Below are 25,899 nucleotides of genomic sequence, written 5' to 3'. Positions count from 1 at the left end.
TCACGTGTCCACTCAGCAGTATGTATGTCTGTGGTGGGTCACGTGTTGTCCACTCAGCAGTATGTAGGTCTGTGGTGGGTCACGTGTCCACTCAGCAGTATGTATTGTCTGTGGTGGGTCACGTGTCTACTCAGCAGTATGTTTGGTCTGTGGTGGGTCACGTGTCCACTCAGCAGTATGTAGGTCATGGTGGGTCACGTGTCCACTCAGCAGTATGTATGTCTGTGGTGGGTCACGTGTCCACTCAGCAGTATGTATGTCTGTGTGGGTCACGTGTCTACTCAGCAGTATGTTGGTCAGTGGTGGGTCACGTGTCCACTCAGCAGTATGTAGGTCTGTGGTGGGTCACGTGCCACTCAGCAGTATGTATGTCTGTGGTGGGTCACGTGTCCACTCAGCAGTATGTATGTCTGGTGGTGGTCACGTGTTCACTCAGCAGTATGTATGTCTGTGGGTGGGTCACGTGTCCACTCAGCAGTATGTATGTCTGTGGTGGGTCACGTGTCCACTCAGCAGTATGTATGTCTGTGGGGGTCACGTGTCCACTCAGCAGTATGTTGGTCATGGTGGGTCACGTGTCCACTCAGCAGTATGTATGTCTGTGGTGGTCACGTGTCTTACTCAGCAGTATGTTGGTCAGTGGTGGAGGACAGACCGACAGAGCTGCTGCTGTAGGGGAGGTATATACTCTCTGTCCACCTATCCGCAGCGTTGACACTGTCTAATCTCACTGGGCAGGAAGGGGCAGACGGACAACAGTGGGATACAACAAGCTGTGATTCCTCTCAGTGAGATAAACAAAGGTTTCTCAAAAGCATCTTAAAGGCCCAGTGCAGTCAAAAATGTGATTTACTGTGTTTTTATATATATTTCCACACTATGAGGTTTGAATAATACTGTGAAATTGTGAAAATTATGATAATGCAATTTTTTTGGGCTCCCGAGTGGTGCAGCGGTCTAAGGCACTGCATCTCAATGCTAGAGGTGTCACTACAGACCCTGGTTCGATTCCAGGCTGTATCACAACTGGCCGTGATTGGGTGTCCCATAGGGCGGCGCACAATTGGCCCTGCATCATCCGGGTTAGGGTTTGGCCGGGGTGGGCTGTCATTGTAAAAAATAATTTGTTCTTAACTGACTTGCCTAGTTAAATAAAAATTCAATGGTYTAAGAGCTGTTTTGAAATTTTCACYCTCAACTGTTTCCCATGTGTATCAAGAATGGTCCACCACCCAAAGGACATCCAGCCAACGTGACACAACTGTGGGAAACATTGGAGTCAACATGGGCCAGCATCCCTGTGGAACGTTTTCAACACCTTGTAGATTCCCATGCGTCAACGAATTGTGGCTTTTCTGAGTGGATCAAATGGGGGTGCAACTCAATATCAGGAAGGTGTTCTTAATGTTTTGTACACTCAGTGTATTTAAATCATATTGAAATACATTTCATGTCCAATCAATTGAGTTATATTTTGCTACTTTCAGTTTATTATTTTTTGCCTGAATTTATTTAATGATGTGTAACAACGTCTGTGCAATGATGTGACATCTGTGGTTTAGTGTATTATTATTGGGTAAACATAATAAGCCGCCTCAGACTATTTGTAGCCATCGGTGGTAATATCTCTATAGGAGCTGATCCATCGTCAGTATCGACACATGGTTTAACGACACATTTAGCAAACTTTCTCTCTGCGTGGTGTTCTGGGGAAAGCATGTCACAACTTCTGCCTTAGGAACGATAATGCATCATTAAAACACTTAAGCCTAAGTTCCATCGCTATCAGGAAACTGGGCCCTGGCCAGGAAGAGGAGAAAGTTAATAACCGTGTTCTAAGTGAGAGAGAAATATCATTCAAGACCCAATGTTCTTCTATAGTCAGCCAATTAAAACCCTAGCAAACATTTTTATTATTAGATTTTTTTAGGGGGTGGATCAGCTTTAATATTGCAGATGGTAGCTTCCATCAATGTAATTGTCTGCATCATTTCCCATCCCCCATATATTTTTGGGTAAATATACATTGCCAAGAGTGCGCAAAGCTGTCATCAAGCCAAAGGGTGGCTATTGTTGTTTAACACTTTTTGTTTAGGTTACTACATGATTCCATATGTGTTATTTCATGGTTTTGATGTCTTCACTATTATTCTACAATGTAGAAAATAAGAAAAAATTAAGAAAAACCCTATATATATACTCAGCAAAAAAAGAAACGTCCTCTCACTGTCAACTGCGTTTATTTTAACTTAACATGTGTAAATATTTATATGAACATAACAAGATTCAACACCTGAGACAAAAATTGAACAAGTTCCACAGACATGTGACTAACAGAAATTGAATAATGTGTCCCTGAACAAAGGGAGGGTCAAAATCAAAAGTAACAGTCAATCTGGTGTGGCCACCAGCTGCATTAGTACTGCAGTGCATCTCCTCCTCATGGACTGCATCAGCTTTGCCATTTTTTTCTGTGAGATGTTACCCCACTCTTCCACCAAGGCACCTGCAAGTTTCTGGATATTTCTGGGGGGAATGGCCCTCACCCTCCGATCCAACAGGTCCCAGACGTGCTCAATGGGATTAAGATCCGGGCTCTTCGCTGGCCAGAACACTGACATTCCTGTCTTGCAGGTAATCACGCACAGAACGAGCAGTATGGCTGGTGGTATTGTCAAGCTGGAGGGTCATGTCAGGATGAGCCCGGAGGAAGGGTACCACATGAGGGAGGAGGATGTCTTCCCTGTAACGCACGGCATTGAGATTGCCTGCAATGACAACAAGCTCAGTCCGATGATGCTGTGACACACTGTTCCAGACCATGATGGACCCTCCACCTCCAAATCGATCCCGCTCCAGAGTACAAGCCTCGGTGTAATGCTCATTCCTTCGACGATAAACGCGAATCCGACCATCACCCCTGGTGAGACAAAACCGCGACTCGTCAGTGAAGAGCACTTTTTGCCAGTCCTGTCTGGATCAGTGATGGTGGGTTTGTGCCCATAGGTGACGTTGTTGCCGGTGATGTCTGGTGAGGACCTGCCTTACAACAGGAGTACAAGCCCTCAGTCCAGCCTCTCTCAGCCTATTGCGGACAGTCTGAGCACTGATGGAGGGATTGTGCGTTCCTGGTGTAACTCGGGCAGTTGTTGCCATCCTGTACCTGTCCCGCAGATGTGATGTTCGGATGCACCAATCCTGTGCAGGTGTTGTTACACGTGGTCTGCCACTGCGAGGATGATCAGCTTTCCGTCCTGTCTCTCTGTAGCGCTGTCTTAGGCATATCACAGTACGGACATTGCAATTTATTGCCCTGGCCACATCTGCAGTCCTCATGCCTCCTTGCAGCATGCCTAAGGCACATTCACACAGATGAGCAGGGACCCTGGGCATCTTTCTTTTGTTGTTTTTCAGAGTCCGTAGAAACGCCTCTTTAGTGTCCTAAGTTTTCATAACTGTGACCTTAATTGCCTACCGTCTGTAAGCTGTTAGTGTCTTAATGACCGTTCCACAGGTGCAAGTTCATGAATTGTTTATGGTTCATTGAACAAGCATGGGAAACAGTGTTTAAACCCTTTACAATGAAGATCTGTGAAGTTATTTGGATTTTTACGAATTATTTTTGAAAGACAGGGTCCTGAAAAGGGGACATTTATTTTTGTTTGTGTGTGTGTCTAGCTATCCACCTTTTTTTTGTGTAGATTTTCCTCTTACCCTACCACCCAATAATTGGACTAAACTAATGGACAACAACACTTAGGCATCTTCTTCCAGTTTATACATACTATATACATTTTACAGGCACAGTATATTTTACAATAGTTATCTTTGTTTGTTTTTAATCCCACCCTTAAAAACACATTGTTATTATTCAGTATTTCCAGGAAATGAAAGGGTGTTAGTGAAGATTCAAACTGAGCACATTCTTGATTTCAATTACAGGATAAACATTGGACCAGAAGTGCATTAGTGAATTTTATAATTATTTTCAAGACTCATTCGTTTAACAGGAACTTCCTTCTACTACAGACCGGAACTGTTTCTTCTTCCTCAGATTTCCATGGGGATTCCCCTTCACCGTATCAAGGACATCAGATTGATGTATGGTGTCCAGCCCTGGGGAGACTCTATGATTGACTTTGAGGGTCTGTCCACGGCCCCCTCCCCACGGGGACATGTCATCGCTGCACGCATCACCAGTGAGAACCCTGATGAAGGTTTCAAGCCGAGCTCGGGCACAGTGCAGGAGCTGAACTTCCGCAGTAACAAGAATGTGTGGGGATACTTCAGTGTGGCCGCGGCCGGAGGCCTGCATGAGTTTGCAGACTCCCAGTTTGGCCACTGCTTCTCCTGGGGAGAGAACCGAGAGGAGGCCATCTCGTGAGTACACACACTAGGGGAAGAAATCATGTAAAGTTAATTGTGTTTTGTGTGTGTGTTGTCAGTAAGACCCAATGATGTGTGGTAACACCTCTCCTGTGTGTGTTCAGTAACATGGTGGTGGCCCTGAAGGAGCTGTCGATCAGAGGAGACTTCAGGACCACAGTGGAGTACCTCATCAAGCTGCTGGAGACTGAGAGCTTCCAGCACAACACCATCGACACAGGCTGGCTGGACAGACTCATCTCCGAGAAGATGCAGGCGGAGCGTCCTGACACCATGCTGGGCATAGTGAGCGGGGCTCTCCACGTGGCCGACGTCAACCTGAGGAACAGTGTCTCCAACTTCCTGCACTCTCTAGAAAGGTCAACACTATTTTAAGCATTTTAAGAACACACACAAACACACACACACCATCTCACTCTCCTCTCTTCTCCTCCTCTCTCCCCCTCTACAGAGGCCAGGTGCTGCCCGCGCACACTCTTCTCAACACAGTTGAGGTGGAATTGATCTATGAGGGTACTAAGTATTGTCTGAAGGTGACGCGTCAGTCCCCCAACTCTTACGTGGTCATCATGAACAGCACCTCTGCCGAGGTGGACGTCCATCGCCTCAGCGACGGGGGCCTGTTGCTCTCCTACGACGGCAGCAGCTACACCACCTACATGAAGGAGGAGGTGGACCGGTAGGATGGATGGAAGGAAAGAAAGATAGATAGACAGAATAGATGCATTCTTTATTTAAAGGAATGTTGAGGTTAGCTTGGGGTTGATTTGGGCAATGGACTAAAAGAGATTCTTTCCCCGCCAGGTACCGCATCACCATTGGGAACAAGACGTGTGTGTTTGAGAAGGAGAACGACCCGTCGCTGCTTCGCTCGCTCTCAGCAGGGAAACTCATCCAGTACACCGTGGAGGACGGGGGGCACGTGTTCTCTGGCCAGTGTTACGCTGAGATAGAGGTGTGTGTGTGTGTGTGATATAGTTGTGGCCATGGTCACACACTCCGTTAGTAGAGCAAGCAGCCATGTAAACCGCGTGTGTAACTGTGTCAGGTGATGAAGATGGTGATGACTCTGACGGCGCTGGAGTCTGGCTGTATCCACTATGTGAAGAGGGCTGGTGCCGTGCTGGAGCCTGGCTGTGTCATCGCCAAGCTGCAGTTAGATGATCCTAGCAGAGTCCAACAGGTCAGTAAGGGACGGTGTGTCTGACACTGGGGAATTTAGCAATTTTTAGACTAAATATGCTCCTTGTATTTTGTAATGGAAACGTGGATAGCTATACAGTACGTTTTGATGCAAGACTAAAAGTATGTTGTAACGTGTGTGTCTCAGGCGGAGTTGTACCACGGGGCGCTGCCCGTCATCCAGGCGGTGGCATTGAGAGGAGAGAAGCTCCACAGGGTCTTCCACAGCACCCTGGACCACCTTGTGCACGTCATGAATGGCTTCTGCCTGCCTGAACTCTTTTTCAGTGGGAAGGTAAGTGGTCCATCACAGCACACACAACAATCTACAAACAAAAGATGGCAGTATTCTGTGTTTGTACGTTAATCAATATCAGTTGGTAATATTGTGAATGTGTGTTTCCCCAGCTAAAAGAATGGGTGGAGACGCTGATGAAGACTCTCCGGGACCCCTCTCTGCCTCTGTTGGAGCTGCAGGACATTATGACCAGTGTGTCAGGCCGGATCCCCCTCGCTGTGGAGAAGTGCATCAAGAAGGAGATGGCCCAGTACGCCAGCAACATTACCTCAGTGCTCTGCCAGTTCCCCAGCCAGCAGGTACACACACACACACACACACTGTATTATTCAGGTTGGTTATTGTATTATTTATGGTTCTGTGGAGTTGATATGCAGAGTTCATTAGGAATACACCTGACTGATTTTGCCTGTTCTTCCAGATTGCCAACATCCTGGACAGTCATGCTGCCACTCTGAACAGGAAGTCAGAAAGAGAGGTGTTCTTCATGAACACTCAGAGCATCGTACAGCTGGTGCAGAGGTGAGTCCTGCTCTCAGCTTCAGGGCTTTAAATGACCTGATGATACAGTTGAAGTCGGAAGTTTACATACACTTAGGTTGGAGTCATTAAAACTCGTTTTTCACTATAGTTTTGGCATGTCTGTTAGGACATCTACTTTGTGCATATGACACAAGTAATTTTTCCAACAATTGTTTACAGACAGATTATTTCACTTATAAATCACTGTATCACAATTCCGGTGGGTCAGAAGTTTATATACACTAAGTTGACTGTGCCTTTTAAACAGCTTGGAAAATTCTAAAATGGCTTTAGAAGCCTCTGATAAGCTAATTGACATAATTTGAGTCAATTGGAGATGTTCCTGTGGATGTATTTCAAGGCCTACCTTCAAACTCAGTGCCTCTTTGCTTGACATCATGGGGAAAATCAAAAGAAATCAGCCAAGACCTCAGAAAACAATTGTAGACCTCCACAAGTCTGGTTCATCCTTGGGAGCAATTTCCAAACGCCTGAAAGTACCACATTCATCTGTACAAACAATAGTACGCAAGTATATAAACACCATGGGACCATGCAGCCGTCATACCGCTCAGGAAGGAGCTGCGTTCTGTCTCCTAGAGATGAAAGTACTTTGGTGCGAAAAGTGCACACTATCCCAGAACAACAGCAAAGGACCTTGTGAAGATGCTGGAGGAAACCGGTACAAAAGTATCTATTTCAACAGTAAAACGAGTCCTATATCGACATATCCTGAATGGCCGCTCAGCAAGGAAGAAGCCACTGCTCCAAAACCGCCATAAAAAAGCCAGACTACGGTTTGCAACTGCACATGGGGACAAAGATCGTACATTTTGGAGAAATGTCCTCTGACCTGATTAAACAAAAATAGAACAATTTGACCATAATGACCATTGTTATGTTTGGAGGAAAAAGGGGAAGCTTGCCAGCTGAAGAACACCATCCCAACCGTAAAGCACAGGGGTGGCAGCATGATGTTGTGGGGGTGCATTGCTGCAGGAGGGACTGGTGCACTTCACAAAATAGATGGCATCATGAGGTAGGAAAATGATGTGGATATATTGAAGCAACATCTCAAGACATCAGTCAGGAAGTTAAAGCTTGGTCAAATGGGTCTTCCAAATGGACAATGACCCCAAGTATACTTCCAAAGTTGTGGCAAAATGGCTTAAGGACAACAAAGTCTAGGTATTGGAGGGACCATCACAAAGCCCTGACCCCAATCCTATAGAACATTTGTGGGCAGAACTGAAAAAGCGTGTGTGAGCTAGGAGGCCTACAAACCTGACTCAGTTACACCAGCTCTGTCAGGAGAAATGGGCCAAAATTCACCCAGCTTATTGTGGGAAGCTTGTGGAAGGCTACCCGAAATGTTTCACTCTAGTTAAACAATTTAAAGGCAATGCTACCAAATACTAATTGAGTGTATGTAAACTTCTGACCCACTGGGAATGTGATGAAAGAAGTAAAAGCTGAAATAAATAATTCTCTCCGTTATTATTCTGACATTTCACATTCTTAAAATAAAGTGGTGATCCTAACTGACCTAAAACAGGGAATTTTACTGGGATTAAATGTCAGGAATTGTGAAACTGAGTTCAAATGTATTTGGCTAAGGTGTATGTAAACTTCCGACTTCAACTGTACCTAGCAACCCATATGCACACAAACATGATTCTAAAGACACGTACTGATTCATACTGATACTGATTCATACATTCATACTATACTGATTCATACTGATTCATACATTCATACTGATACTGATTCATACATTCATACTGATACTGATTCATACATTCATACTGATACTGATTCATACATTCATACTGATATTGTCACTGACCATGACATTTTGTCTCTCTGCCCAGGTACCGCAGTGGCATCCGTGGTCACATGAAGGCCGTGGTGATGGACCTGCTTAGGCAGTACCTCAAAGTAGAGGTCCAGTTCCAGAATGGTGAGGAACATTGGACTCTACTGCTGGCATTAACAGGCTATGTAAAGCAATGGGTTTTCCTGAGTTGGTATAGGGGAAATGGAAAGGATTAGCCTTTGATTATTAGTCCTGCCTGTCTTTGATTTATGAATAGGATTCAATGGTCTTCTCAGGACTGCACTTGCTCTATTTGTCCACATGAGGGTACTGTTACACAACAAACTTTTAATTTGCACCTTCCTTTGAGCTCCGGTTGATTTGATTTCTCCTCTGAATCCTGTATACTGTGTGTGTGTGATTCCAGGACACTACGACAAGTGTGTGTTCACACTGCGTGAGGAGAACAAGAGCGACATGGCCAACGTGTTAAACTACATCTTCTCACACGCCCAGGTCACCAAGAAGAACCTCCTGGTCACGATGCTCATTGTAAGTCCTTCCCTCTTTAGAAATACATTTGTCATGTGTGTTAGACAGAGTTAACTGTGTTCTCCCTGTGTGTAGGACCAGCTGTGTGGTCGTGACCCCACCCTGACTGACGAGCTGATGGCCATTCTGACAGAGCTCACCCAGCTCAGCAAGACCACCAACGCCAAGGTGGCACTGCGTGCCCGCCAGGTCCGTAATGCATCACTTCCTGTATCTCTAAATGTTCTCTTGTTTTTGATTGGTCAGGCTTAGTGTTGTCATCTTCTCACTCCCCTCTGTCTCCTCCTCAGGTGCTGATCGCCTCCCACCTCCCCTCCTACGAGCTCCGCCACAACCAGGTGGAGTCCATCTTCCTCTCTGCCATCGACATGTACGGGCACCAGTTCTGCATCGAGAACCTGCAGGTAGGGACCATGGCCGTTGTTGACTTTTTACTGCCATTGCTGGAGGCCATTCAGACACTCAATGAAGTAGAAAGCTTTTCAAACCACATTTTATTAGGCACATACACATATTTATCAGATGTTTTTGCGGTGTAGCGAAATGCTTGTGTTCCTAGCTCCAACAGTGCAGTAGTATCTAACAATTCACAACAATACACACAAATCTAATGTAAAATAATGGAATTAAGAAATATATAAATATTAGGATGAGCAATGTTGGCGTGGCGTTGACTAAAATAGAATAGAATAAAGGGGCCTCCCGATAGGCTCAGTGGTCAGAGGCACTGCATCGCAGTGCTATCTGTGCCACTAGAGATTCTGGGTTCGAGTCCAGGCTCTGTCGCAGCCAGCCGCGAGCACGGGAGAGCCATGGGGCGGCGCACAATTGGCCCAGCGTCATCCGGGTTAGGGGAGGGTTTGGCCTGCAGGGATGTTCCTTTCCCATCGTCTCTAGCCACTCCTGTGGCGTGCCGGGCGCATTGCACGCTGACACGGTCGTCAGGTGTACGGTGATTCCTGCGACACATTGGTGCGGCTGGCTTCCGGGTTAAGCAAGCATTGTGTCAAGAAGCAGTGCGGCTTGGTTGGGTTGTGTTTCGGTGGACTCGCGGCTCTCAACCTTCGCCTCTCCCGAGTCCGTACAGGAGTTGCAGCGATGGGACAAGACTGTAACTACTAATTAGATATCACGAAATTGGGGAGAAATAGGGGTAAACAAAACAAAAATGAACAGTAGAATACAGTATATACATATGAAATGAGTAAAGCAGTATGTAAACATTATTAAAGTTAATAGTGTTCCATTATTAAAGTGACCAGTGATTCCATGTCTAAGAATATAGGGCAGCAGCCTCTAAGGTGCAGGGTTGAGTAACCGGTTGGTAGCCGGCAAGTGATGGCTATTTGACAGTGGAATGAGATCACAATGATATTTCTCTGCACTTTCATGATTCTGAATTCTCTCTCCTTTGGTAGAAACTGATCCTGTCCGAGACGTCCATCTTTGATGTGCTGCCTAACTTCTTCTACCACAGTAACCAGGTGGTCAGGATGGCTGCCCTAGAGGTGAGAGGAAGGAGACAGTGTTTTTTCTGCATTCAAAGTCACAATAGCTGGTTGCCCAGGCAATTGAACAGCTTTTGACACTGTACAAAGAGTGACATTTCATGGTAGAGGGAAAACTCCTCCACTGTATCCAGATCTCTACCCTGTTCTAACTCCCTTGTGTTCCCCATCCCAGGTGTACGTACGTAGAGCCTACATCGCCTACGAGCTCAACAGCGTCCAACACAGACAGCTAAAGGACAACACCTGCATCGTAGAATTCCAGTTCATGCTGCCTACCTCCCACCCCAACAGGTACACACACACACACACACTCTGCTGCATGGTACCCTGGTGGAGATGTGGTGTTGCTCCTATATATACTGGTCTAGGGCTGAGAATGCTTAATAGCAGGACTGGAGTAGGGAGTAGGGAGGCTTGATCTATAGTCAGGTGTCTTATAGAACCATCCCCTTCCCCTAATAAGAGAGATGAGAGCTGACAGAGACAAGAGTGTGTAAGGTTCTGTATAAGGACAGTACTGTCTTTCATTATCTCCTGAACGGTCCAATTCTCATCCACGGTAACATGGTTATTTTATCCCCCCACCACTGTTCACCCCCTGAAAAATACAACTCGTGTGCAAAAGCAGGTATTCTGTGAGAGTACAAGTACTTTCCCTGGTTTACCAAGAATGTGTGAGTGGAAACTAGCTAGTCTCTTGTCAGCAAAGTCCCACTTTTGTTGATCTCTCTCTCTGGTCTGTCCTCTGGATGACTGCAAGATTGTTTTCAACTTTCTGAAGATATGTCACATCTATTTCAGTAACACACAAGCAGAGAGAAACTCTGGACTTGTACTGTACGTGGGCAATTCAACAGTAACCAAGTGATGCTGAGACTTCGATTTTTCACTTTGAAATGTATGTCTAACAAAAACCATTGATTTGCAAAGTTAAACCATTGACTGCTGTGCTCAGATTGTTGCATGCGACTGGTTTATCCCGCTTAAAATGTTTTACCCATTTGCATTAACCAGGCTTGATTGGCTTCCTCATTGGAACGAAGCATGTCCCCCACCTCAGGAATGAACCAATACGAAAGAATAGGCCTCTAGGAAGGCATAGAACTATTGTGGAATTTTTAGAGGAGCAGTCATAGAGTTTAACGTGGGGGTTTGAGACAGTACATGTGATGTATGACAGTGCCCTAAGGTGTCACCACTGACGTCTTGCTAGAAAAGGGACGTGCTCTGACGATCTTCCAGCCCTTGTGCTGCCACTTCTTAGTTCATGAAGCCCTTGAGAAGGCAACAAGAAGTCCTACTTCACGAGACATTTTGATTTATTAGGTTGTCAAGAGTAACAAAATGTACCACATGAGACAGTAGAAAATCGAATCCATAATATGTAGTCTCAAGCTTTTTTATGATTCACACACACTCTTCTGAGTGCTTCCTCCTCCTGATGTCTGCGTAACTAACCAGTCAGTGTTGTCTGATTGCAGAGGTAACATCCCAACTCTAAACAGGTACAGTACACTTTCTTCTTCTTGCAGCCATTATGTAGACCTGTAGAAGCTGTAGACTAGAAAGCGGCATAGTCTACCGATCATCTGCAGGAAATGTAACTGAAAGCCGTAATGCCTGCTACCTTTTGTGTAAAGTGTATGTTGTGGCAGGACGAGGTAACGTTGGGCATTGGACTTGTTTGGCTATGCTGCTTGTTCTGTTAAGTGTTACTAGTTATCCCATAAATGAATCAGGTTTTTAAAATTGGAGCTGAATCTGGTTATGGGTGCTGTATTAAATGAATGGCAACAGCATGGCATAATGCAGCGTACTGGGAAGACTGAGTGTCTGTCTTACTGTCTGTATATTTCTGTGTGTGTATTGTAGGTGTGTAGAGTGCATTCGGAAAGTATTCAGACCACTTTATTTTTTCTACATTTTTGTTATGTTACAGCTTTATTCAAAAATGTATTAAATGGTTGTTTTTCCCTCATCAATCTAGACTCAATACCCCATAATGACAAAGCAGAAACGGGTTTTTAGGGAATTTTGCTGACTTATGTAAATGTGATATTTCAGTTTTTTTTTTATATATATAAGTATTCAGACACTTTACTCAGTACTTTGTTGAAGCACCTTTAGCAGTGATTACAGCCTCTAGTCTTCTTGGGTATGAAGCTACAAGCTTGGCACACCTGTATTTGTGGAGTTTCTCCCATTCTTCTCTGCAGATCCTCTCAAGCTCTGTCAGGTTGGATGGGGAGCATCGCTGCACAGCTATTTCCAGGTCTCTCCAGAGATGTTCGATTGGGTTCAAGTCCGGGCTCTGGCTGGGCCACTCAAGGACATTCAGAGACTTGTCCCGAAGTCACTCCTGCTTTGTCTTGGCTGTGTGCTGAGGGTCGTTGTCCTGTTGGAAGGTGAACCGTCGCCCCCGTCTGAGGTCCTGAGCTCTCTGGAGCAGGTTTTCATCAAGGATCTCTGTATTTTGCTCCGTTCATCTTTCCCTCGATCCTGACTGGTCTCCCAGTCCCTGCCCCTTGAAAACATCCCCACAGCATGATGCTGCCACCACCATGCTTCGCTGTAGGGATGGTGCCAGGTTTCCTGCAGATGTGACACTTGGCATTCAGGCCAGATAATCTTATTTCTCATTGTCTCAGAGTCCTTTAGGTGCCTTTTGGCAAACTCCAATCGGGCTGTAATTTTCCTTTTACTGAAGAGTGGCTTCTGTCTGGCCCCTAGACTATAAATGCCTGATTGGTGTAGTGCTGCAGAGATGGTTGTCCTTCTGGAAGGTTCTCCCATCTCCACAGAGGAACTCTCGAGCTCTGTCAGTGACCATTGGGTTCTTGGTCACCTTTCTGACCAAGGTCCTTCTCCCCCGATTGCTCAGTTTGCCCAGGCGGCCAGCTCTAGGAAGAGTCTTGATCGTACTAAACTTCTTTCATTTAAGAATGATGGTGGCCACTGTGTTCTTGGGGACCTTCGATGCTGCAAGCATGTTTTGGTACCCATCCCCAGATCTATGCCTCGACACAATCCTGTCTCAGAGCTCTACGGACAATTCTTTCGACCTCGTGGCTTGGTTTTTGCTCTGACATGCACTGTCAACTGGGACTTTACAAGCATTTCTCTACACTCGCAATAACATCTGCTAACCATGTGTATGTGACGATAAAATTTGATTTGATAGAGGTGTGTGTGCCTTTCCAAATCATGTCCAATCAATTGAATTTACCACAGGTGGACTCCAATCAAGTTGTAGAAACATCTCAAGGATGATCAATGGAAACAGGATGCACCTGAGCTGAATTTCGAGTKTCATAGCAAAGGGTCTGAATACTTATGTAAATAATGTATTTCTGTTAAAAACAAAAAATAACTTTGTCATTATGGAGTATTGTGTGTAGATTGAACAATTTTTAATTTAATCCATTTTGGAATAAGGCTGCAACTTAACAAAATGATGAAAAAGGGAAGGGGTCTGAATACTTTCAGCATGCACTGTATACTTACTGTGTCTCTACATTGTTCTTCTCTGGAATTGGGGAGTCAAAAGATGTCGTACGTTACTATAATATTCTGTGACAATGTTCTCCAATATTTCTGTGTGAGATGTCTTGTTTTGCCTTGTGCTAGCTGTGCTCTGAATGTGCTGCTTGCTGCTGTCCTGTCCTCTCAGGAGACTGTCTTCCCAGCCCCTGCCCCGTCTTCGGACTCGGGACATTAAGCCTGTGTCTGTGGACAGTAACAAACAGGACCCTAAAGCACAGGATGATAAAACAAAGGATGATGCTAAAACGGAGGAGAATAAACCTCCAGATACGGATGACTCTGTGGACAGGTTGGGCCCCATAGAGACTCTAGGCTATATAGCATTCTGTGGGCTAACTTCTTGGCCTCTCTAAAAGAGGACTTGGCCTCTGTGTGGATGGGAGAGGAGGACCTCTGAATACTAAAAACACCTGGTGGAACCATGGGTCTTTCTACTATGAATTTGGCCAAGGGAAAATGTACAATGCTTCCATGTTCACTAACATTATGCAGATATCTGCTCTTCTTTCACGTAATCTACCTCTTAGCATTTAAATACTGCTGCTGGGCTACTCCGTGAGTACTACATCCAGATCTACAAGATGCCTATTTATTTATTTTTTCGGATCCTGGTTCACTGTTCTCTGTGAGAACACTGTGCTGTATTAGTATGGAAGTGAATGAGGAGTCAGAATGTTCCTTCTGTCCCAGCAGCTGATCACAGATATAATAAATACTGCTGTGGGATAGAACTGGTTGGTGAGGGGGCTCTTTTAAGGTGAACTCTCCTATGGGTCAGAGATGGGCCCTGCTCCCTGCTCTGGCCCAGCTCTGGGCTAGTGAGTGAATGTGTGTGCTGCAGGACCCCGGTCTAACGGCTGTCTGTTGTTGCCCCAGGATGTCGTTCTCGTCCAACCTGAACCACTACGGCATGGTCCACGTGGGCAGCGTGAGTGACGTCCTCCTGGACACCTCTTTCACCCCACCCTGCCAGCGCATGGGAGCCATGGTCTCCTTCCGCTCCTTCCAGGAGTTCACCAGGTGAAGGCTGGGCTCTCTGACCTTTTTTTCAAATTCATTACATTATGACTTTTATTATTTTCCCATATTGGGAAATGGTGTTATTGAATTGAAGCTGTAATACTGAGATATTACCTTAAGTGTGTGTGTGATGTCTAACCGTGATCCTTTCCTCTTCATCAGGAACATTAAAGATGTGATGAGCTGCTTCTGTGACTCTCCTCCTCCCAGCCCCACCTTCCCAGAGGGTGTGAACCCTGTGCTCTATGGAGAGGAGGAAACCAAGGTCAGTACTGTCTGCTAGTACTGATTCTGATGTGTATTGTAACACGACAGAGTATTGTGACTGAGAGAGCCCTTTGTTCAATGCATGGCATCAACGTAGAATGACCTTCCTGTTCTTCGAATAGTCGCAATAGATACTTTCTCTCTGAATGATATGACTGATGTTTTGCCTGCATGCGTCTTGTGACCCAGAGTATCCAAGACGAGCCCATTCACATCCTCAACGTGGCCATCAAGACTGACAGTGACATCGATGACGACGGCCTGGCCGCCATGTTCCGGGAGTTCACCCAGACAAAGGTCAGATGTTTAGGATGAGCCTTTCAGGAAGTACACCTGGACACCTCAGTCGCTTACACTTTCTATTCCTGTGTCTTCTTCCCCCAGAAATCCCTGCTGTTTGAACATGGCATCCGCAGGCTGACCTTCCTGGTAGCTCAGAAGGTGAGCACTAGGACTCCCACTTCCCTACTCTGCCCTCGGTTCTCTAACCTACTCTTCCAATCACCGTCAACGATCTTATCTTAATCACAATGATGCACGTTGACTCTACAGACATCCAGGCGGCACGAGAGAGTCACGCGTTTAATTTGGAATGGCCTGTAATTTGACCGTCATTTGATCTCAAATTTGGCTGTTTTGCTTGCTGTCTGTCTCTTCTCTCTTTTCTCTCTCCGTCTCCTTCTGTCCCTCTGTATCCATGTCTTGCCTTTGCTGTGGGGTTTGTGCTGACAGGATTTCAGGAAGGCAGTCAACTGTGAGGTGGACCAGAGGTTTCATGTGAGTAGTGGGAAGATGTGGATGATAACTGTGGAACAGTACAGTTTGTCTTCCTGTATTGTCAACCCTTTCCCTGGACCACTCGAAGTAGCTTTTCGTTGGATTCAGGCAGATAATGACGGCATTTGAGACTAAAGACATTTGGGTAAATGCCAGGTTCCCTTCTCTCGCCCTGCATCAGCCCTTTGAATGCTGCCCTTTCTTTTGACAAGAGAAGAACAGGCTCTGATGAGAGCTAATCACTGCCATTGGTGAGGCCCTCCTCCATATGTGGGTTTGTGTCTCATACAGTAGAGACTCAGTTCCTCTGAATCGCCCATCCTCTTCAGACCACACAGACCAGTGTATTCACACAATAAATCCTGTATTCGCTGTTATACTAACACCAAATCAGACCTATATACAGGCTTGTAGTGGGCATTAGTGCCCCAGACTAATACACAACTGTCCTGTTATTATATACCGATTGAGTTGATGAGTGTGTTTGCAATTAGTCCGGTATTGTTTGGCCAAGTGGGGTGCGATCCTCAAAGCCAAACCTGACAATCAGGCTTCTAGCTAGAGCGTTCAGAAATACAAATCACTCCCTGTGAAAAAGAGAATGTTTTATTCATTAGATTAGCTGTCGCTGCTCCCCTGCTTCCTGTTGCTATCTGTCATTATGTGAAAAGGCAGTTTGGGAGAATACACTGTAATTCCACCCTCAGACACCAGCACAAATGGGAAGAGATCAGGGCTGTTGAATGTTAAACAGGCGCTTCCTGATCACAGACCGATGCCAAATAGTGTTCCTCCTCACTGTCACAGCAATTCACACAGCGCTCATCACAGCTCATTGAGGGGGGAAATGTAGAACTGTAGAAGGAAATGTAGCCACTTAGTGAGGTTAGAAGGTCATTCTATTCTCTAGAGGTCATGTCTATTTTCAGTCTAGCTGGTTCTGTAACTTAGTTGCAGCAGAGCAGGGATTCTTGAAATCCTGGACTCAAAGCCCTAACTCTCTGTATGTATTAACCAGGAGACCTGGTAGGTTGACAACGTGTGTTCTTGCAGCATGTGGATCTGTTTGTGTAACTGTACTCTATCTCTCTCTCTCTCTCCTCACCTGTCTGTCTTTCACACAGAGAGAGTTCCCCAAGTTCTTCACCTTCCGGTCCAGAGACAAGGTGAGTGTCTTCTGTGTGTCAATCTGAACACTGACTTTGTGAGCGACCATAAAATAACAGGTAATGGGCCTCCCAGGTGGCGCAGTGGTCTAAGGCACTGCATCGCAGTGTTAGCTGTGCCACCAGAGACTCTGGGTTCGAGCCCAGGCTCTGTCGCAGCCGGTCGCGACCAGGAGTCCCATGGGGCGGCGCACAATTGGCCCAGCGTTGTCCAGGTTAGGGAGGGTTTGGCCGGCAGGGGTATCCTTGTCTCAGTGCAGTGCACGCTGACCAGGTCGCTAGGTGTACGGTGTTTCCTCCGACACAGCTAGCTTCCGGGTTGGATGCGCGCTGTGTTAAGAAGCAGTGTGGCTTGGTTGTGTTTCGGAGCATGCATGGCTCTCGACCTTCGCCTCTCCCGAGCCCGTACGGGAGTTGTAGCGATGAGACAAGACAGTAACTACTAACAATTGGATACCACGAAATTGGGGAGAAAAAGGGGTTTACATTTTATGTTATAACAGCTAATGGTCTGCTCAGTGGTAGTGGTCAATGAACAGGTTCAATCCATCCCAAAAAGATAAGGGAATTCATATTTGAAGTGCTAACACACAGACTGAATATATAACTTAGATGAAAGATGAGCCCAAGTGACCATGCTTCTCAATGTGTAGACTAGAGTTACAGCGGAAGAGTGTCAATTTCACATCATGGCAACAGTAGAGGTGAGGCAATTTGAATAAGATGGTTGCAGAAAAAGTACCTTTCCTCTTTCCTTGCTCACCCCTTAGTTGGCACTGAAAGTCACTCCATTATGATCAATGATGGCTCTTCCCCTGCCTAGGCCCCTGATAGTCTCACTACAATGGCACCACCAAAACTCATTACCGTAATTAACTATTTAATTATGTCCCCCATTTAAGAGAAATGACACCCATTAGCAGTCTGCGATTGCTTTTGATTTCATTTACTTAATGCAGTGTATGGCTGGCGGGCACCCTCTAGTCTCATACAAACCCAATGCTCCTGAAACAGCTAATTGGATGATGGTAGGCCTTGAGGAAAATGCATTCCCATTCCTTGAACCCTCAATTGGTTGGTGTGACAGTATCTTGCTGTGTGTGACGGTGTCTTGCTGTATATCTGATTGTCCCCCTGTGTGTCTAGTTTGAGGAGGACAGGATCTACCGTCACTTGGAGCCAGCGCTGGCCTTCCAGCTGGAGCTCAACCGCATGCGTAACTTTGCCCTGACCGCCATCCCCTGTGCCAACCACAAGATGCACCTGTACCTGGGCGCTGCCCGCGTGGAGGTGGGCACAGAGGTCACCGACTACCGCTTCTTTGTCCGGGCCATCATCCGTCACTCAGACCTGGTCACCAAGGTGAGGGCGATAGTGATACACGACTTAAATGCCTGTGTGTGTGTGTGTGTGATTAATACACCTGTTCTGTTTGTGTGTGAAAACGGGCCCCTCTCTGACCTCTGCTCCTGTCCTGTGTCTTATCTCCAGGAGGCGTCTTTTGAGTACCTCCACAACGAGGCAGAGCGTCTGCTGCTGGAGGCCATGGACGAGCTGGAGGTGGCCTTCAACAACACCACCGTACGCACCGACTGCAACCACATCTTCCTCAACTTTGTCCCCACCGTCATCATGGACCCCTCCAAGGTCAGTGGCAGCACACCCAAGACCTGTACATACACTGTTCACGTGTACATTGCGTTTATCCATGTTTGTTCACTGTACATGTAGTGATGCGTTTTGGTGCTGTGTGTGTGTTTTTTATATGCTTCATTCGTAACCTCTGTGTGCACATGCTCAGATTGAGGAGTCTGTGCGCTCCATGGTGATGCGTTACGGCAGTAGGCTGTGGAAGCTCCGGGTGCTCCAGGCTGAGCTGAAGATCAACATCCGGCTGACGCCCACGGGCAAACAGATCCCCATCCGCCTGTTCCTCACCAACGAGTCAGGCTACTACCTGGACATCAGCCTGTACAAGGAGGTCACCGACTCCCGTACGGGACAGTTGGGGCCTAAAGACCGACAGGTGGGGCACTCGCACGTCTTTCATCCCCCGCGGCCCACACTCCCAAGCAATCACAGGCAGGGGAAACAGCCTCACACTGAACCCTCACCTCCCAGAATGCACGTTAATGGGCACCTCCTGGTTCATGCTCAAATATTTGGAAGTTTAGTTAAGAAATAAATGACATGCCATCTGTGGATCAGTCAGTCTACTGCGTAAAGTGGAGCTGAGGGTTCTGTAAGTTGTCTGCCCAGCCTCTAGCCTGTTGGACAAGACTAGCAGTGATCATGGTATTTTTATGTAGGAGAACAGGTAAGTTGCATCCATCTATATATCATCCCATTCCATTGCTATACCAGGGTAAAAGTTCCATGAGTCATACAGTCATTGGCAGAAAGCATATGCAGGCAGCTAAGATTGGTAGAAAATAATGCCCCAACTACTACGGTGGAGAAATAATGAACTGTAACGTTTCCCATTAGTTTTTCTGGGCAGGTGCCATATTCGCTGTATGATGTTGAATATGAGAGAAGAGTTGTAGTTTGGAGCTGGTCGATGGCGCTGAGTTGAGTGAGGATCCATTGCATTGTCCTCAACCTTATTCATCAACACTTAGCACAGGCGTGGACAGGCCCATTCTTACCTTGTTCTCATGGGCCCCTTGACATGTCTCAGTAGCCAGATGTGTGAGATGAACTCCTTATTTTATTCTAAAAGGACTTTATTGTGTGAAGCACAAGAGAAACAGTGTTCTCATTCTGAGTCCATATCTCTCTAATGAGATGACACGGCTCAGGTTTCCAGGTCTGGTCAAAGGACCTAATCAGACGGAACAACTGATAGGGATGGTAAAGAACATGACTTCATGTTCTCCTATTGCAGATAGAACTCCATCCACAGCTCCGGTCAGCGTTGTCACCGCTTCCTGTTTCTTGGAATAGGCTCCATGGCGGATATCTGTCTTCGTTACATTACATATCGCGTACTGTGTTCTCTGTGTAGATATGTGTGGCAGCTAGTGTCTGTGTGTGGTGAGTGACTCTTATGTCCTCTCTCCTTCAGATCATGTTCCAGGCGTATGGGGACAAGCAGGGACCTCTGCATGGCATGCTCATCAACACCCCCTATGTGACCAAGGACCTGCTGCAATCCAAACGCTTTCAGGCGCAGTCCCTGGGCACTACTTACGTCTACGACTTCCCTGAGATGGTCAGACAGGTATGGACCTCGACACAACAGCTCAGTGGTCACAGTTGCTGGTGTACATAAAAACATACTATCATGTTTGAGGTCAACTGCATGTCAATCAAGGAAGTTAATTGTAACGTTTCCCATTTGTTTTTTGAAATTCAATGCATGAAATGAAGGTCTCACAAAGTAAAATAAGGGGACATTTCCAATTTATAAATACAAATGTCTCCCCTGAATTTAAATGGAATTGATGTCAATCCTGCATGTTATCACTCTACATTAGAGGTCTGCGCAGGACTGATTTATTCATCCCACGCAAAAATAACTTATGAAATAGATTAAATTACCAGAGATTCACATGGCCCTTATATTGTATTACTGGGCTATATCAGCCAACATGCTAGATGTAGTTTGAAGAGAGCAGAGTTGGAGAAACTTGCACTTTCTCTTGAGCTATTATTATAGCCTACCTTTTAGGAGTGGGGAGATTTTCAGACGGTGACAAATATGGGTGATCAATATTTATTACTAGGCAATGTAGTAAACTATAGCCTAATTTATATGTAGGAAGTACATTTCCTTGGAAAGATAACTGCCCCGTGCTTCTCCGGTCATGCATAGGCTATAGCCTACTTTGTTTAATTGAGCCCACACGCGTACCTGATCTCGCACGTATGGCTACTGAACTGGAAGCAGCAACAATGATGCGAGTTCATACTTGCACTTTGTCTTGAGCTATGTTTTGAATACAGGATGTAGCCTTCCTTTTAGGAGAAGGAATTGCATGCGCAGCGCTCGCTCACCATGGTAGCCTTTTCCTTTTCACCCATGATCACATTCTTTGATTGCACCTCGACTCACGTTGGTCGAGCGGCCTCCTTCTTTCCATGATCAATATTTATTCACAAATTACTGGTGAACTATAGTCGAATCATATTGAATTTCCTTGGGAAGATAACTGCCACGTTCCCATTTGGGCAGCCGACTGTATTTCATTGAGACTTGCATCGCCCAACTAGGACAGAAGAGGTTAACTTAACTTCAAGCAGCAAATTCTGAGAGTGTGTGAGTAATGTCACAAAGATGTACTTTTAATACAGTAGGTAGGCTAATGCATACAAAGCAGAAAGATGACCGTTTCCAAATAATCTGAGAGAGAACAAAAATATTTTCATCCCAAAGTTACCTGTCTGACCGGCCGCTCCCAACCGCAGCATGAAAAATGACGACCGCGCCGCAATGATCTCTGTCGGGGCACTGCAGCCCTCTGTTCTACAGTAAGCGTGTTATACTGAGAGTGAGCAGCAGTCTCTTGACTCCTCTTTCTGGTTCCTCTTTCCTCCAGGCTCTAAAGAAGCTGTGGCAGTCCACTCAAACCTTCGCCCACCTGCCCAAATGCCCTCTGCCCTCTGAGCTGCTCACCTTCACAGAGCTGGTCCTGGACCCACAGGGACAGCTGGTGCAGATGAACCGTCTACCAGGAGGGAACGAGGTGAGGAGTAACTCCTTTAAACTTGCAGTTCCATTTCTGATCTGTAGGTGTCTCTGTGTTTCTTTGGCAGGATTGTTCAGTAGCTGTTTGCCAGTAATTGTCTCTATACATATGTAAATGCAAAGAAGAGTAATGCCTCTGCTTTGTTTGCTGAGTTTATGTCTCATCCCCACTACATAAATGAATATGTTTACCTGTGTGTGTCCCTCTAGATTGGCATGGTGGCCTGGCGGATGACGCTCAGGACCCCAGAGTACCCGGCAGGGCGTGAGATCATTGTGATCAGTAATGACATCACACATAAGATTGGTTCGTTTGGGCCGCAGGAGGACCTGCTGTTCCTGCAGGCCTCTGAGATGTCCAGGGAGAGTGGCATCCCTCGTATCTACATCTCTGCCAACAGTGGTGCCCGCATCGGCCTGGCAGAGGAGATCAGACATATGTTCCATGTGGCCTGGCAGGACATGGCAGACCCCTACAAGGTCAGCTGGCAGAATAGGGCATGGGGGTGTAGATGTTCTGTTGAAGAATTTAAACTCCAGTTGGATTTGGAGATTATTTGTGTTGTAGGACTCTGTTAGCAGATGTCTCTGCCCATGTACACTACACAACCAAAAGTATGTGGACACCACTAGATGTTGGAACATTGCTGCAGGGACTTGCTTCCAATCAGCCTCGAGCATTAGTGAGGTTGGTCATTGATGTTGGGCGATTAGGCCTGGCTCGCAGTCGCCGTTCCAATTCATCCCAAAGGTGTTCGTTGAGGTCAGGGCTCTCTGTAGGCCAGTCAAGTTCTTCAACATCGATCTCGACAAACCATTTCGGTTTGGACCTCACTTTGTGCACGGGGGCGTTGTCATGCTGGAACAGGAAAGGGCCTTTCCCCAAACTGTTGCCACAAAGTTGTATGCTGTAGCGTTAAGGTTTCCCTTCACTGGAACTAAGGGGCCTAGCCCGAACCATGAAAAACAGCCCTCGGCGGTCCCGCTCTGTGAGCTTGTGTGGCCTACCACTTTGCGGCTGAGCCGTTGTTGCTCCTAGACGTTTCCACTTCACAATAACAGCACTTACAGTTGACCGGGACAGCTCTAGCAGGGCAGAAATTTGACGAACTGACTTGTTGGGAAGGTGGCATCCAATGACAGTGCCACGTTGAAAGGCACTGAGCTCTTCAGTAAGGCCATCCTACTCCCAATGTTTGTCTATGGAGATTGCATGGCTGCATGCTCGATTTTATACACCTGTCAGCGACGGTGTGGCTGAAATAGCCGAATCCACAAATTTGATGGGGTGTCCACAAACTTTTGGTCATGTAGTGTATGCATGTCCCTCGCAGACTGCTAATTCAGTCTTTGTTTCTCTCCACAGGGCTTCAAGTACTTGTACTTGACCCCTCAGGACTACAAGAAGGTGTCTGCCCTGAATTCTGTTTACTGTGAACACATAGAGGACAAGGGAGAGTCCAGGTGAGTCCAGACATTACCCCTCAGCCATATTATTATTCACTGTCACCCTATTCAATACAGATAATACATCCAGCTCACTGGCCAGCGGAGAAAGTGTGACACTACAACCTGTAAGAGAATCAATGGGCTGTGCATGAATACACATGAAAAGCCCCTCGGACAATGGGAGAAGGGGGATGAAGTGATGAGGTGTTATGTGTCTGACAGAGCCTTTCCTTGTTCAGGTACAAGATCACTGACATCATCGGGAAAGATGACGGTCTGGGGGTGGAGAACCTGAAGGGCTCCGGGATGATCGCAGGAGAGTCCTCTCTGGCCTACGACGAGGTCATCACCATGAACCTGGTACGCACCGACGCACTGGATGTACCGACACACACATGCACACCTAAACACACAACTACTTACGTGCTACTCTTACGAGGCGGAGGATGGCAGATGTAAGAATGTGTTTACCCGGATCACTGACATGCACTTGACTAGGGGTTTCCTAAGCAGGCTGTGTGTGCTTCTCTCTCCAGGTGACGTGTAGAGCCATAGGCATCGGAGCCTACCTGGTCAGGCTGGGTCAGAGAACCATTCAGGTGGAGAACTCCCACATCATTCTGACTGGTGCTGGAGCTCTCAACAAGGTAAGAGCCAGCATCACTCCCCTTTCCTGGTTGTACCTCATGGCACACGAAACTCTCACTGAAATACTGAGAGGTATTCTGCTAGGATGCAGCGTTCCAATGCGGCCTCTGGGRAGGGACATTAGCTCTTTGTCTTTTTCCATAAGAGGTCAGCTGCAGCACTCACTATCGTCACTAACAACAAGACTACACATTATTAAATGAACCATCTATAAAACAGATACAGTGAGTGTCTTTTAATACTCTTTTAATTGTCCTGTTGTTTTTTTTGAAGAGAGGAGGAGACATGTTAATGTGTTTTTGCACTGTGCTCCGTCGTCTGTGACCCAAGTAGATTGTTCCTGAGTTCATGCAATTAACGCTTCTGCATTTTAATCTYGATTTTCACTGTTAATATGTAATAGTTGGTCATGCCATTTATTTTGCAGTTAATTTGAGGAAGAGGCCAAAGTGGTGTGTGTATATATTTGTGTTGTACTGTAGAGATGGCCATTGAATAGATAGGATATATCCCTTAAGAGTGAACAATAAAACGGACAGCTCCCTCTTAACTAGGAGGCGGAAAGACGGTGTCACGTCTGAATCGAAGAATAGAAATTATAATGGTGTTTTCTGATCCTCTATTTCTCTCACGCTGTGTACATTTTTCCGGCTCAGTGATCAGGCCCTCCACTCCCCTCGCCTCTCCCCTCCTCTCATCTCCCCAGTCATACTGCTGCAGCTCCTGGTGGGATAATAGAAAGAGAAGCGTCAAGTTGTTGTTGGCATAGAAATAGCAGCGTGATGCCTGAGGCTGCTGCTGGGGCGAAGGACACCCTTATCATTTCTCTCCAATCAGAATGAAAAGTTTTGCTGAGGCAGATTGTTTTCTCTCTCTCTCAGGGCTCCACTAGCACTGACTACCCACTGCTTTCCCCATCTCTCTACCTCCGTCTCTCTTCCCTTTATCTCTCCTCAGTCTCAGCATTAACATGACTTTATAACAAATTACATGACAAATCGCCGCATGACAAAACACAACATGCGAGTTTCCATTTGCAGGTTTTGCTGCAAGTTCGTCTGTGTGTGTGTTCGGATGCTAGAGAAACATCAGAAGATTATGTAATATATCACAATTTTACAAATGTATTGTGTTACAGTAAATGTTTAAATGGGAGACTATAGATTTACTGAGAAATGTATACATTTACCAGTGCAGCGATAAATCTATAGTTTTTCCCAAATGGATGTCACTTTGATGGACCGTCCATTCAACAATAATATGGCAGAAAAATGTACCAAGACATTCACTATAACATTGCCTTCATATTATATCCCCATAGACTCCCTGGTTCACCAAAGCCGTAGATAGTCTGTCATCTAAAGACACTCATTTCATTCACTGATGGACATCTTTCTCCTATTTGTATGGTGACTGGATAGTAACTACTGGTACAAATATCCCAGTCGGCCACTAAAAGAGCCTACGTCCCTCTCTCGTGCCTCCACCCTACCTCTTTTCTCCCTCTGCTGTGGAATGTTAATGAACCAAGGCCCAGCCCGGTGGCACAGAGGCCCTGTGTCTGCCTGTCAAGGTGACTGCAATGCTTCCCGGGGCCACGGGCTGGCCTGACAGCTTTAGGAGAGCACCCAGGATTTGTAGCCAGGGACATATCCATTAATGGGAACAGAGAAAGTAAATGATGGTGAAGAGGTAAGAGCTGAGTGATCAACGAGCACCTCTGTGTTTTACGGAACTGTGTCCCCTGCACGGCCGCCTGTGTATGTGTGGGGAGGTTAATGGGTCCATGCCATCCTTCATTAGCCTCTCACACCAGGAGAGKRMCACAATAAACCAATATACACGCACACATACAGGCAGTCTCATACACATGCTATTCACTGTGTGTGTGACCATGTGTGTTTTTGTGTATGTGTGTGCGTGCTCATAAACCGGCTGTGAGGCAGTGTGCGGGCGGGCAGCTCTTTGTCACAGCTCCTGTCGATTGTGTCGGGGAGGAGAAACCTCGGGTATTAATTCACTCTGGAGGTTACAAATAACCCCTGGGAGAGAGAGCGCTGGATGCTAGCGGC

General features: G+C 46.3%; 1 protein-coding gene across 11 annotated transcripts in view; it reads left to right on the top strand.

Moving 5' to 3' along the window:
- LOC111950119 (acetyl-CoA carboxylase) overlaps positions 1-25,899 on the top strand; it is a 44,400-nt gene that overhangs the window by 7,667 nt on the left and 10,834 nt on the right. For 3 of the 11 annotated variants that reach the window (XM_023967490.2, XM_023967491.2, XM_023967489.2), the window contains exons 11-41: positions 4,055-4,380; positions 4,491-4,745; positions 4,838-5,065; positions 5,191-5,341; positions 5,435-5,569; positions 5,717-5,863; positions 5,977-6,165; positions 6,288-6,388; positions 8,260-8,348; positions 8,632-8,756; positions 8,832-8,945; positions 9,047-9,160; positions 10,175-10,264; positions 10,440-10,558; positions 11,749-11,772; positions 13,938-14,099; positions 14,687-14,830; positions 14,993-15,095; positions 15,287-15,394; positions 15,482-15,538; positions 15,830-15,874; positions 16,999-17,040; positions 18,187-18,402; positions 18,532-18,687; positions 18,842-19,066; positions 20,108-20,263; positions 21,582-21,728; positions 21,941-22,210; positions 23,097-23,194; positions 23,419-23,539; positions 23,716-23,826. In XM_023967490.2, the coding sequence (XP_023823258.1) occupies positions 4,055-4,380; positions 4,491-4,745; positions 4,838-5,065; positions 5,191-5,341; positions 5,435-5,569; positions 5,717-5,863; positions 5,977-6,165; positions 6,288-6,388; positions 8,260-8,348; positions 8,632-8,756; positions 8,832-8,945; positions 9,047-9,160; positions 10,175-10,264; positions 10,440-10,558; positions 11,749-11,772; positions 13,938-14,099; positions 14,687-14,830; positions 14,993-15,095; positions 15,287-15,394; positions 15,482-15,538; positions 15,830-15,874; positions 16,999-17,040; positions 18,187-18,402; positions 18,532-18,687; positions 18,842-19,066; positions 20,108-20,263; positions 21,582-21,728; positions 21,941-22,210; positions 23,097-23,194; positions 23,419-23,539; positions 23,716-23,826 (4,368 nt within the window). The remainder of the gene's footprint in view (positions 1-4,054; positions 4,381-4,490; positions 4,746-4,837; positions 5,066-5,190; positions 5,342-5,434; positions 5,570-5,716; positions 5,864-5,976; positions 6,166-6,287; positions 6,389-8,259; positions 8,349-8,631; positions 8,757-8,831; positions 8,946-9,046; positions 9,161-10,174; positions 10,265-10,439; positions 10,559-11,748; positions 11,773-13,937; positions 14,100-14,686; positions 14,831-14,992; positions 15,096-15,286; positions 15,395-15,481; positions 15,539-15,829; positions 15,875-16,998; positions 17,041-18,186; positions 18,403-18,531; positions 18,688-18,841; positions 19,067-20,107; positions 20,264-21,581; positions 21,729-21,940; positions 22,211-23,096; positions 23,195-23,418; positions 23,540-23,715; positions 23,827-25,899) is intronic. The other 8 variants (XM_023967494.2, XM_023967493.2, XM_023967497.2 and 5 more) reach the window with 5 other exon arrangements.

This window comes from Salvelinus sp. IW2-2015, linkage group LG23 (assembly GCF_002910315.2).
Source record: "Salvelinus sp. IW2-2015 linkage group LG23, ASM291031v2, whole genome shotgun sequence".
Classification (NCBI taxonomy): domain Eukaryota; kingdom Metazoa; phylum Chordata; class Actinopteri; order Salmoniformes; family Salmonidae; genus Salvelinus; species Salvelinus sp. IW2-2015.
Note: the sequence above shows the minus strand (reverse complement) of the source record. Positions and strands in the feature narration are given on the sequence as shown.